This window comes from Capricornis sumatraensis, chromosome 13, assembly GCF_032405125.1.
Source record: "Capricornis sumatraensis isolate serow.1 chromosome 13, serow.2, whole genome shotgun sequence".
Classification (NCBI taxonomy): domain Eukaryota; kingdom Metazoa; phylum Chordata; class Mammalia; order Artiodactyla; family Bovidae; genus Capricornis; species Capricornis sumatraensis.
Genome location: NC_091081.1, coordinates 9,892,067 through 9,904,701, shown reverse-complemented (window position 1 = coordinate 9,904,701; position 12,635 = coordinate 9,892,067). Strand labels below are relative to the sequence as shown.

At 37.3% G+C, this 12,635-nt stretch overlaps 1 protein-coding gene across 2 annotated transcripts in view; it reads left to right on the top strand.

Annotated features, from left to right (window-relative positions):
* The window catches only part of IBTK (inhibitor of Bruton tyrosine kinase), an 81,351-nt gene extending 78,162 nt beyond the window's left edge, over positions 1–3,189 (top strand). For both annotated transcript variants that reach the window (XM_068984987.1, XM_068984986.1), the window contains exons 26-28: positions 575–646; positions 1,039–1,171; positions 1,892–3,189. In XM_068984987.1, coding sequence (XP_068841088.1) covers positions 575–646; positions 1,039–1,171; positions 1,892–2,023 — 337 coding nt within the window. In that variant the 3' untranslated portion in view covers positions 2,024–3,189. The remainder of the gene's footprint in view (positions 1–574; positions 647–1,038; positions 1,172–1,891) is intronic.
* The last annotated feature ends 9,446 nt before the right edge of the window (positions 3,190–12,635 follow it).

Below are 12,635 nucleotides of genomic sequence, written 5' to 3'. Positions count from 1 at the left end.
GTAGTCTATTTCCTAATGTTTGGTTTTTTATAATAAATTGGCTATATGAATGTTATTAGAAACAGACCTTTTTTGGGGAGTGTAGTTGACTTAGTGTTGTGTTAGTTCAGGTATACAGCAAAGTGAAGCAGTTGCACATACACCCACTCTCTTAGATTCTTTTCCCATATAGGTCATTACAAAGTATTGAGTAAAGCTCCTTGGGCTACACAGTAAGTCCTGCTTGGTTATCTCTTTTATATACAGTAGTGTAGATATCAGTCCCAGTCTCCCAGGGTGTCCCTCGCCCACCCATTTCCCCTGCTCACCATGAAGTTTGTTTTCTACATCTGCGACTCTGTTTCTGAAGAACAGACCTTGTAAGATCTTCCCCCATGGTATTTTATACACAGAATTTTATAATTATCTAGAGATTTTTGTTGTTTTATTTACAATTTCAAAGGTAAGTCTGACTTCATAAATTAATCTGTCTCAAGTCAGAGCCTTGCAATTCCTCCCCTGTGTTTCTGTTAGTAAGGAGCTTTACTCACGTTACTGAAAGTGTTAACCTCCAGTTTCGGCATTTGTTTTGCAGGTGTTCTGCTCATGGTTCCCCAGGACGAGAAGGCAACCACGTTTCAGATGTACCACTTCCGGACAGTCCCAAGTAAGGTTAATTGATCAGCTTTGGGACCTCAAAGCTAGGCTTGGTTTGGCACTGGGAGAGCACACTAAGAATTGAGAACAGTATCGAATAGAAATGTATCATCTGAATACTCTGCTCTACAATCTGAGTCATCTCTCAGTTATATTGCTTTGCTCTATTCCACTTTTTGGTGCTTCTAAACCTTACAGCACTGATTCAAATAAAACATCAATTCTCCTTGTTGTCTTTCTCACCTTGTCATTCTGTTAAGTTTGAATGCAGAAGCTTCCAGGTCCCCTTATGTTACAGGTCACAAGGAGACAGTGCCATACTGGTAAAGAGTATTTCAGGGGAGATTTTATGTGCAAAAATTTGGCAAGATGACTGAAAGCTCTTTATTCCTGTTCTCTCAGTCCCTGGCTGTCTTCGTCACTGACCGCTCCGTCTGTGGCAGCGCCAGTCACTTTTGCATCTATCGTAGAAGAAGAGTTACAGCAGGAAGCAGCTCTTATCAGAAGCCGAGAGAAACCCTTGGCTTTGATTCAAGTAAGTAACATACCTTTTTGGGTTTAATTCAGGGTAAGAACTAGATACTGTATTTCATTCTTAGGTCTTAAGAAAATTCTATTTGCTTTGCAGAGGTGCATTATTTAGCACATTAAAATATAAATGCAATGTAAAACAAAACTGAAGCATTCAGCAAGTATTAATTGAAGGTATTCAGGATAATACATTTAGAATTAAATTATGTAAAGCTAATATTTTTAGCACTGGTGATGCTTTGGACTGTTTTAGTTTTTGAAACTGACCAGTAGAGAACTGGCCTTACCTAGCTCTCCACCTGGCTTCTGTATCAGTCAGAGTTCATAGGTTGTAAGCCACAGACACCCAGCCAGGCTAACTTAAGGAGAACAGAACTTATTTGAGAGACACTAAGATTGCATAGACTTAGCTGAAAACCAGAGAGCCAGGTTTAGGAAACTGACAAGACTCATCGTTGTCCCAAAGAGCTCAAAGAGCTAGACAACCCGTACAATAACAGGAAGTATCTCACAGGATGAGAGATTGCAATGAATGGATTCCATCAGCTATCTTCAGTTTCTTTTTCCTTCTGCTCAAGATTAAAATCAAGGAAAGGTGGGTATCAGATTATTCTAGCTCAGGCCTCAGCCCTTCTCCTTGCAGGATACCTATTGCATGGTATTGCAGGCATAGAAAGTGGTAATTCAAAGAGTAAACCAAGTTTTCTTCTCTTCCTCCTTTCAGATTGAGGAGCGTGCAATACAGGATTTGTTGGTTTTCTATGAAGCATTTGGCAACCCTGATGAGTTTGTCATTGTTGAAAGGACACCGCAGGGACCACTGGCAGTACCTATGTGGAATAAGCATGGATGCTAGTTCACCATGGAGTTGAGACAAGTTTCATAAATTGTGATTGTTCTAAGTAAATGCTGTGGAAAAAGAGTTCATGCAAATTTAGTAACTGATCATTCTGGATAGAATATGAAAGGATATAATTTCTTTACTGAATTTTAAGTATATAATGTTTGTATGATTAAAACAGAAATTCTTCAGAATTGTGATTTTAGTAACTTTTATGTAAAAATGTGTGAGAGGAAAAACTTATTAGCCTAAGTTTAAGTAGAACTATTTCTTCTGAATAGTCTTAAAAGGAAAAAATGAGTGATTGAAGTGTAAAATATAAGAGTGATGGATTAAAAATAACTTTCATTTGGGATAAGTAATTTAGAAGAGTTTTGCCAATTTTTTTTTTTTTTAGTGTGACATTGATGAGCTTCAAGTAGGAGCATTAGCCATTACTTCTGATCTGTTAATGGTCAAAATTTTCTGTTTGCTATGGTAGTTTTATGTCTCCTTTCTTGTGTCTTTTTTCATCAGGCTTTGGGTTCTAGCCTGATTTTTAAAGCTTGAGCTGTTTGAATGCCATATTATTTCAGTTTGAACACCACATTCTCTATTTTACATTGATCTGTGGAGTATTGTGGAAAGGAAATAAAACTATTCTGAGCAGCTTAGTCTAAGATAAAATTAGGAGTCATTGTGGGGATTGTTTTTTGATAGGGAGAGGAGACCTTATAAAAAGCCTAATTGTGAAAGAATCAGTTCCTAAAGGTGTTAAAATTTTCTAAAATAAATGCTTAATTATACATATAAGAATTGAATAGTGTGGAAGAAGTTTGGCTTATAGTTACCTTTGCAATGTTACATAATCAGATTTTCTGAGCCTGGATTATATGAACAGACAGAAACATTGTTTTCTTTACAGTGTGCTGTTCGGGTTGTTTTTGAGTGGTTAAAATTTTAAAACAACAAATGTTAAATCTGCTCCGGCGCCTAGACAAATTACAAAGGTTAATGTTTCTGGGAAATAATAAGCCTCGGGGAACATACAGGCAAATCACTGCTGTAATTAGGTTGATGAAATATGGCTGAAATTAACAACACTTGAGCTTTTTAGCTCCGCCCACAGCAACAAACTTGTAAGCAAATGTGCAATAAAAAATAATCTTGATCCATTTCACTGTTGATGTGTGTTTGATATCTTGTACTCTACTGACATCTATTATAGGAGGAATTACCAGTGATTCTTCCTAATATCATGTATTGTAGCCGCTACTCGAAAGGGCAGTTTTCCTGAAATGCATCTGTGAAAAGTTTTATATTATATACATTTGAGTAAATTGAGAAAAAACAACTTTTGTAATGTGTTATTGATGTTGCTGTAAAGAGATTTTCTGAAATAATTTTACCGCATTTGAACCTCTGATTCTTCCATGCATTGTGGCATCTTTAAAGATTCCATAAAGTGATGATTTTCTGGGCGTGCTTCATGCTGCCTGGGAAGCACCCTAAGAGCCTTTAGTGGATGGGATATGAAGGAGGGGCAGGGGCTGACCAAGTCTGTGGAGTTTTAGGTCTTTACCAACCTCATTGAGGGTAATTGCACTTTATGACCTGTTTTATATGGTAGAGTATTATATAAAACTTCATTTGGCGGGAGTGGAAAGAGTTCTTTTGCTATTGAAATGAAAGGTAAGCACTGCTATAAACTGATTCGTACATGACTGCATGAAAGCAACCTGATACATTGTGACGAAAAAGCCTAGGGAAGTAACTGGTTTTTCCCCCTAACATTATTCAGCCTACAATAATTAATTCATCTTTACTCTTATGAATTGGAGAAAGTCTTAAAACTCCAGAAGTGGGCAATTTAAGGGATCGGTGGGATGAAGAGGTTTTTAAGATTGATGACAACACGTGTAGAACTCAGCCTGGAAAGGTGTTGACTGGATGGAGAATTGCTGGGGATAGAAGTGTCAGAGCAGCATATGCTTAAAATTTGCAAAATCAAGAAGTCTACAAGTTAGATTTTTTGGACAAAATACTAGGATTTAGGACTTACTGTAAAGAGGAATAACAGTAGATAACAGTCAATTGAGAAAGGTATTGCTACTTAGTAGCTAACATCTGGGTTTTGTCTATAACTCTTCTGGAATCTGGTGTATATGTTTTAGTTCATGAGAAGGGGATTGATAGCTGATTCATATAATTTTAGATTTGAAGAAGCCTAATAGATCAACCCTGTATATCTTTTTATTGTATAAATTAAAAGAATGTGAACTACAGAAAAAATGAATAATGAGAATTCTGTCTTTTCAGTCTGGTCCACCTACAGCTACACCAGACTGCCCTCTTTCTAATTGTCTATAGTAATATAGCCAGGACTAAGAAAATATTAAGACACTTAGTAAAAATAAATATAATCTGGAAGCTTCCATAATTATCAATTTAAGAGCTACTTTCAGAAGAAGCTACCACAACCTTCCACCAAGGAACTGGGGACAAGTGATCTAAGATATTCATGGTAATATTTATGTATATCTTTTGCTGGAAAATGACCATCAAACTATATCTTAGACCCTATACATAGTTCATTTTCTTACATGTTGTTACTTGGCAAAGCTGAATTCTTATCAGTTTTGCCTTTCCCAAACTTTCTGATCTTTTTTATTTCCTTCTCTCTTAATCTGTCATTCTCCTAAGTCAAAAACTTTTGAATTCTTTGTCTTTTTCACCATTTTGCCCCTACATTTACTGTCCAACTCCTATCAGTTCTGTCTCTGCACTATCTTTTATCTAATATTTTTCACTTCATTCTTAGCAGTACTAGTCTGTTGTATGTCCTTACGTCTTCCTGAAAGTTCTGAAACCTTTTGGTGTCAGGATACCTTTATAATGATTAAAATTTTTGAGGACCCCAAACAGTGTTCACTTACATTGATTACATATCTGTCATACAAAATGTATTGCAAGTTACAACAGACTGTAAAATTTTAATGCATTAAAAAATCATAAACTAGCACATGCTAACATAAATAACATTTCTAATGAAAATGTAACTGTTTTACAAAAAATTACGCCAGTGAGCTTGTTTTATATTTTCATATGTAAAAATATGTAACTCAGTATTTCAGGTTTAGGTCTTTACCACCTGGTTTAATAGAGGACCCCTAGACTCTCATATCTATTTCCACATTTAATCTGGTATGAAAACAAAAGTCATATAGTGTCTGGAAACTTGAAAGACTGAGATTGAAAAAGGCAAATAACATGAATAGTTTTGTTCTCGCGAACTCCTGAAAGGTTGAGAAAGTGGTCCAGTTAACTGCCAGAGTCCCTTAACTGCCACCCTATTCTCTTTCTCCTGGTCCAAGACATTCAACTCTTTAACTTTCAAAATAATAGCCCCAAAAGCATAGTCTCCTGCTCTGAAAACTTGTTACTCCCTCTATGCTCTGCTCACCTTGGGCTTCCAGTGATTTTTTTTTTTTAATCTCTGTGTGTATATAGTGGTAGAGCCAGACCTGGCCTGGTGTTTCTTCCAGACAGGCTTAAAGTTTTCCCATGCATATTTCTACCTAAATGTTTCTTTCTCTTCACCTATTGAAATTCTACCCAGCCATGATAAATGCAACCCCAGTTCTATTTTTCTTATAAAGTTTTTGTTTCTTCCTTCTCATACCACCTCAAAAAGTAAAATAGAGGAGCATACATGGATCAATTCTGTTCCCATTTCCTCTGACAACTTTATACCTTTTAGGGAATTTGTCATATTCTGCCATTATTTTTGTTTTTCTGTTAGTCCTTATCTTTTACTGTTACTTATAGTTTGAATGCATAGAAATAGGCACTCTTTTCATTCTTGTGTGTATTTAAATCATTAAACTTGAACAACTACACAGACAAAAGTGCACAAGAGAAAAATATTTAGTTCAGTGATTTACCAAGAAATGGACCATTAACAGCCCCTTGGAAAAGAGGTGCTGGATTTGATTTGCGAGTATTTCATGGAGGATTTTTGTTTCTGTGATTCATGATATTGGTCTGTGGTTTTCTTTTGCTCTTTTTTCTACCTTTAGATTTAGTGTAATGATGGCCTCATAGATTGTTTTAAGTAGTCCTTTTTTCCTGTGTCCTGGAATTTGGATATGGATTTTATGGAAAGGTTTTAAATTATAAATTCAGTTTCTTTCTCTTTACATGTTATACACCTATTGAGATTTTCTATATCTTGAGTCAGTTTAAATAATCTGTATGTTTAGGAATTTTTCTAATTCATCTAAATCGTCGTTTGTTGGCATAAAGTTGCTGATAGCAGTTACTTCTAATCCTTTTCGTTTATGTACAGTTGGTGGTGAGGTCCCCACTTTCATTCTTGATTTTGGTAGTCTGGTTTTCTTTTTTTCCCTTGATCATATTAATCTTATTGTTCTGTTCAAAGAACCAGCTTTGTGGTTCCTTTAGATCTTTCCCTGTTGTGCCTGCATCATCCTTGGTCAACCCTGATCTTTATTATTTCCCTTTTTCTGCTTGCTTTAGGTTTAATTTGTTGTTCTTTTTCTAGATGTTTAAGCTTAGATTATTGATTTAAGGTCTTTCTTCTTTCTAAAACATAGGCATTTAAAGCTGTAAATTTGCCAGTAAACACTGCTCTAGCTGCATTCCACAATTTTTTATATGCTGTGTTTTCATTTTCATTCAGTTCAAAATATTTTCTGATTTCTTCTTGATTTCATTTTTGAACCAAGGATTACTTAAAGTATATTGTTCAATTTCAAAATATTTGGGAATTTCCCCCCAATATCCTTTTATTGTTGATTTTTAATTTAATTGTTAAATTTGGATCTTGTATTGTTTCAGTCTTTTAAATTTATTGAGACCTGTCTTACCATCTAACATATGTATGATCTATCCTGGAGAAAGTTCCATTGTATTCATGAGAAGAGTATGACTAAATTGATATCAGCCTCTTAGGAAATGATAGCTTCAGGACTGTGTATGATTCTTACATTGAGAACATAAATTTGTTGCCTAAATAAAGGACAAGAATAAGCTGAAGAACAAAAGGGGTGGATGATTCTAGATGTATTCTATTCGTACCTCAGACCCATTCTCTGTTCTCCCCTCTACTCTGTCTTAATAGGGTTAAACTCTAGGATTTTACCAGCCAGCATTAGGCAACCTCTGGTTATATTAGCCAGTTTGGAACACTAGCAAAATACTGGCATACTGACAGGAAGAAAAGCTTTTTCTTCCCCTGCCCTTTACCTGCATGGTATTGCTATGGGCCGTATGTCTCTCAGGCAGGTCACAGCTCCTCAGGTAGCTCACTCCACACAGCATTGTCCCTCCAGATTTGGTTTCCCTTCACCCATTCCGTTCTAGGACTGGCAGAAGATCTCCCATTGTTTCCAGCCCAGGTTACTGCTAGTATCCATTGTGACCACACTTTTATAGACAGTCCTTCAATAGTTTCCCAAGTTGAGAGTGCTGTTTCTTGCTAGGACTCTTAACTAATTCAGAGATGATCCAAGTAATGGAGAAAAGTAACAGAATGTAGAGGTTTTGATTCCAGCATATCATTTAGAAACTTGGCAGTGAATAGATAGATGCATGAGACACAGAAATAATGGTTAGATAGGGCACATGTTTAGTGTTTTAAAAAATGGAAGTCTCTGCATCCAGACAACAGGAGGTGGGAAGCCAGTGCTTATAGAGGGTGCTGGGAAAAGAGGACATAATTGCAGAATGGGGATGAAGATGGAAGCAGCAGTACAAAGTACAACTTGTGGGAAAGGAGAGAAGTGCTACCTGTTTCTCCTAAACTGCAGGGAAGAAACTGGATAATCTCTAATCAGTGGTTCTCAGATTGTCTTCACATCAGCAACATCAGCATCACTGGGAATTTAAGAGAAATGCAAAGTATCGGGCTCCACTCGAATTCTATGGAATCCAAAATGCGTAGAGTGAATCCCCACATCAGTGCTTCAGCAAGGCCTCCAGGTGAATCTGATGTGTGCCACGTCACTTTAACAGTAAAACCAAGCAAAGATGCCACAATAAAAGGAAGCTACAGGCCAATATCCCTGATGAACGTAAAGACAAAAATCCTCAACAAAACATGAAACTGAATTCAGAAATACATGAAGAGGATCATTCACTATGATGAGGTCGAATTTATTTCAGGGATGCAAGGATGACTCAACATCTAATCAATGTGATCTACCACAAAGTGAAGAATAAAAATCATCATCTCAGTAGATGCAGAAAGAGCATTTCATAATCCAACATTCATTTGTGATGACTCAACAAAGTGGGTTTAGAGGAAAAGTACTATATGAGAAGCTCACAGCCAGTGTCATACCTCAACAGTGAAAGGCTAAAAGCTTTACCTCTAAGATCAGGAACAAAACAAAGATGCCAATTTTCACTACTTGTATTTAACAGTTTTGGAAGCCCTAGAGCAATTAGGCTAAATAAAAGGCACTGAAATTTGAAAGGAAAAAGTAAAATTTCACTATTTGCAGGTAACATGATATTATTTACAGAAAACACTAAAGACTCCACTGAAAAGCTGTTAGAATAAATGAATTTAGTATACTTGCATAAGAAATCAACATATAAAAGTCTGGTGTGCTTCTACACATTAATAAAGAACTGTCAGAGAAATTAAGGAAATCCCATTTATAGTTGCACCAAGAGGAATTAAATACTTCAGGATAAATATAACCAAGGAGGTGAAACACCGGTTAAAACTAAAATATTGATGAAAGAAATTGAAGAAGACAAGTGAAAAAATATTTTGTGCACATGAATTGGAAGAATTATTGTTAAAATGTTCACATTACTCAAAGTATCTACAGATTCAATGCAATCCCTATCAAAATTTCCGTGGCATTTTTCACAAAAATAGAACCTAAAATTTCAGTGGAACCACAAAGAACTCAAATAGCTAAAGCAATATTGAGCTGGTGGCACCACACTTCTGATTTTAAAGCTATAGTAATCAAAAGTAGATACATAGGTGAACGGAACAAAATAGAAACCTACACACATATGGCCAATTAATTTATGACAAAGGAACAAAAATCATACAATAAAAGGTGTTGGGAAAACTGGACAGCATATGCATGAGAATGAAACGACTACTGTCATATAAAAAATGACTGGATTAGATTTAAATGAAATATGTGAAACCATAAAATTGGGGGGGGAAAAACGGTGGTAGGTGGCCTTGGTGATGGTTTTCTAGATTTGTCACTGGGAGCAAGGGTGGTGGAAGCAAAAACAAAGAAGTGCGACTACATCAGACTAAAAAGCTGCTGCAGAGAGAAGCCAACAAGATCAAAAGGCAGCCTACTGAATTAGAGAAGATATTTTCAACTTATATATCTGATAAGGGAATAATAGCCAAACGTATAAAGAACAAATGTACGAAGAACAGACAACTCAGCAGCAACACGAAGACACAAACAGATTAAAAAATAGGCAGAGTACCTGAACAGACACTTTTTCAAAAAGTACTTAACAGACGGCCATGAACAGGCCTCAACACTCTTAATCATCAGGGAAATGTAATCAAGATCATAATGAGACATCACCCTACACCTGTTAGAATGGCTGTTACCAAGTAAACGTTTTGGCAAGAACGTGGAGATGGAACCCTTGTGAGCTGTTGGCATGAGAGAAACTGGTGCAGCCACTGTGGAAAACAGTGTGGAAGCTCCTCAAAAAATTTAAGAAGTTACCATACGATCCAGTAACTCTGCTTCTGGGTATTTACCTGGAGAAAATGAAAATACGCAGCATTATTTACAATAGGGGAAGTAAGGAAATAAACTAAGTGTCCACCGATGGATAAAGAAACTGTGATACATACACATACACACACACACTGGAATATTCAGTCATAAAAAAGAAGGAAATCTTGCCATTGCAACAACATGGATAAACCATGAGGGCATTATGTTAAGTGAAATAAGTCAGATGGGAAAGGCATATACTGTTATATGTAATTTCGAAAAACACGGAAAAAACCTGAGCTCAGAGAACAGACTGGTGATTGCCAGAGGTAGGAGGTGAGGGTTGGGCAAAACGGGCGAAGGGATCCAAAAGGTACTAATTTCCAGTTACAAAAAAACATAAGTCATGGGGTGTCATGTACAGCACTGTACAAAACTTTTGTGACTAGGTATGCTGACAGATGTTAATTAAGTTAATCCGCAGTAATCATTTCACAGTCTATGTGAATACTGAGTCATTCGGTTGTACACCTGAAACTAATGTTCATGTCAGTTATACCTCAATAAAAAATTTCCTAGGGCCATTATTCTTCGCTTGAAAATAAAAAATGAATGGCTCAGGCTAAGGCTGTGTGGAAAAAATGATAGGGCTGGGCTCAATTTCAAATATTCAAGATAGACCATGGCTTCTTAAGTAATCAGATACTCTGTTTTACAGTCTCCCTTCCCCCATGTTTTTTATGTTTATGTGCATATAGAAATAAAGATCTAGAGGGAAACAACAGAATGGAAAGACTGGAGATCTCTTCAAGAAAATTTGAGAGATCAAGGAAACAATTCACGCAGAGATGGGCACAATAAAGAATAAAAATGGTAAGGGCCTAACAGAAGCAGAAAAGATTAAGAAGAGGTAGCAAGAATACACAGAACTGTACAAAAAAAGGTCTCAGTGACCTGGATAACCATGATGGTGTGGCCACTCTCCTAGAGGCAGCCATCCTGGAGTGTGACGTCAAGTGGGCCTTAGGAAGCATTGCTACAAAGCTAGTGATGAAATTCCAGCTGAGCTATCTCAAATCATAGATGATGATGCTGTAGAAGTGCTGCACTTAATATGATAGCAGATTTGGAAAACAGGGGCCAAAGGATTGGAAAAGCTCACTTTTCATTCCAATTCCAAGGAAGGGTAATGCCAAAGAACGTTCAAACCACCATACAGCTGTGCTCATTTCATATCCTAGCAAGGTAATACTCAAAATCCTTCAAGTTAGGCTTCAGCAATACACGAACCAAGAATTTCCAGATGTATATATAAACTGGGCTTAGAAAAGGCAGAGGAACAAGAGATCAAATTGTCAACATTCATTAGATAATAGAGAAAGCGAGGGAATTCCAGAACAAACATCTGCCTCACTGACTACGCTAAAGCCTTTGACTGTGTGGATCACAAGAAACTGTAGAAAATTCTTAAAGAGATGGGAATACCAGACCACCTTACCTGTCTCCTGTGAAACCTGTATGCAGGTTAAGAAGCAACAGTTAGAACCACACATGGAACAATGGACTGGTTCAAACTGGGAAAGGAGTACAATAAGGCTGTATATTGTCACCCTGGTTATTTAACTTTTATGCAGAGTATATCATGTGAAATGCCAGGCTGGATGAATCACACGCTGGAATCAAGATTGCTGGGAGAAATAACAACCTCAGATATTAGAGTGGTAACTAATGGCAGAAAGTGAAGAGGAACTAAAGAGCCTCTTGATGAGGGTGAAAGGAGAATGAAAAGCTGGCTTAAAGTCAACATTCAAAAAACTATGGCAAAAAGAAGGGGAGGAAGTAGGAAGAGTGATGGGTTTTACTTCCTTGGGCTCCAAAATCACCGTGAACAGTGACTGTGGCCATGAAATTAAAAGACGCTTTGCTCCTTGGAAGGAAAGCTATGACCAACCCAGACAGCATATTAAAAAGCAGAGACAGTACTTTGCCAACAAAGGTCCGTCTAGTCAAAGCCACGGTTTTTCCAGTAGTCATGTAGGGAGGTGAGAGTTGGACCATAAAGAAGGCTGAGTGCAGAAGAATTGATGCTTTCAAATTGTAGTGCTGGAAAAGACTCTTGAGAGTCCCTTGGACAGCAAGATCAAACCAGTCAGTCCTAAAGGAAATCAACCCTGAATATTCACTGGAAGGACTGGTGATGAAGCTGAAGCTCCAGTACACTGGGTCACCTGATGCGAAGAGCTGACTCATTGGAAAAGACCCTGATGCTGGGAAAGATTGGGGGCAGAAGGAGAAGGGGATGACAGAGGATGAGATGGTTAGATGGCATCACCAACTCAATGGACATGAGTCTGAGAAACCTCTGGGAGATAGTGAAGGACAGAGAAGCCTGGTGTGTTGCAGTCCATGGGGTTGCAAAGAGTCGAATACGATATAAGGACTGAACAACAAATGTCCATGGAAGCTTTTTAGATTCTGTGTGTGTGTGGTGTGCACATGCCCAGTGATCCCATGGACTGCAGCCTTCCAGGCTCTTCTGTCTATGGAATTTTCCAGGCAAGAATACTGGAGTGGGTTGCCATCCATTTCCTACTCTAGGGGATCTTCCCAACCCAGGGATCAAACCCATGTCCCGAGAGTGCCTGCTTTGGCAGGCAGATTCTTTATCACTGTGCCTCCTGGGAAGTCCTTAGATCCCATACCTAGTATAATTATCTTTAAATTTGAAGTTAATATGTATAGATAATGAAGAAGTGGATATATTTTAAATGGTTAATATCAACCTATAATGCAAATGATTTTCCAAATGCTTAAAATTTTTCTTTAGCTACGGAGCTTAATGTAGTACTTTTGTATTTGAAGCTCCAAAAAAATAAAATCCTGTAAACATAGTCCTTTTAAAATAG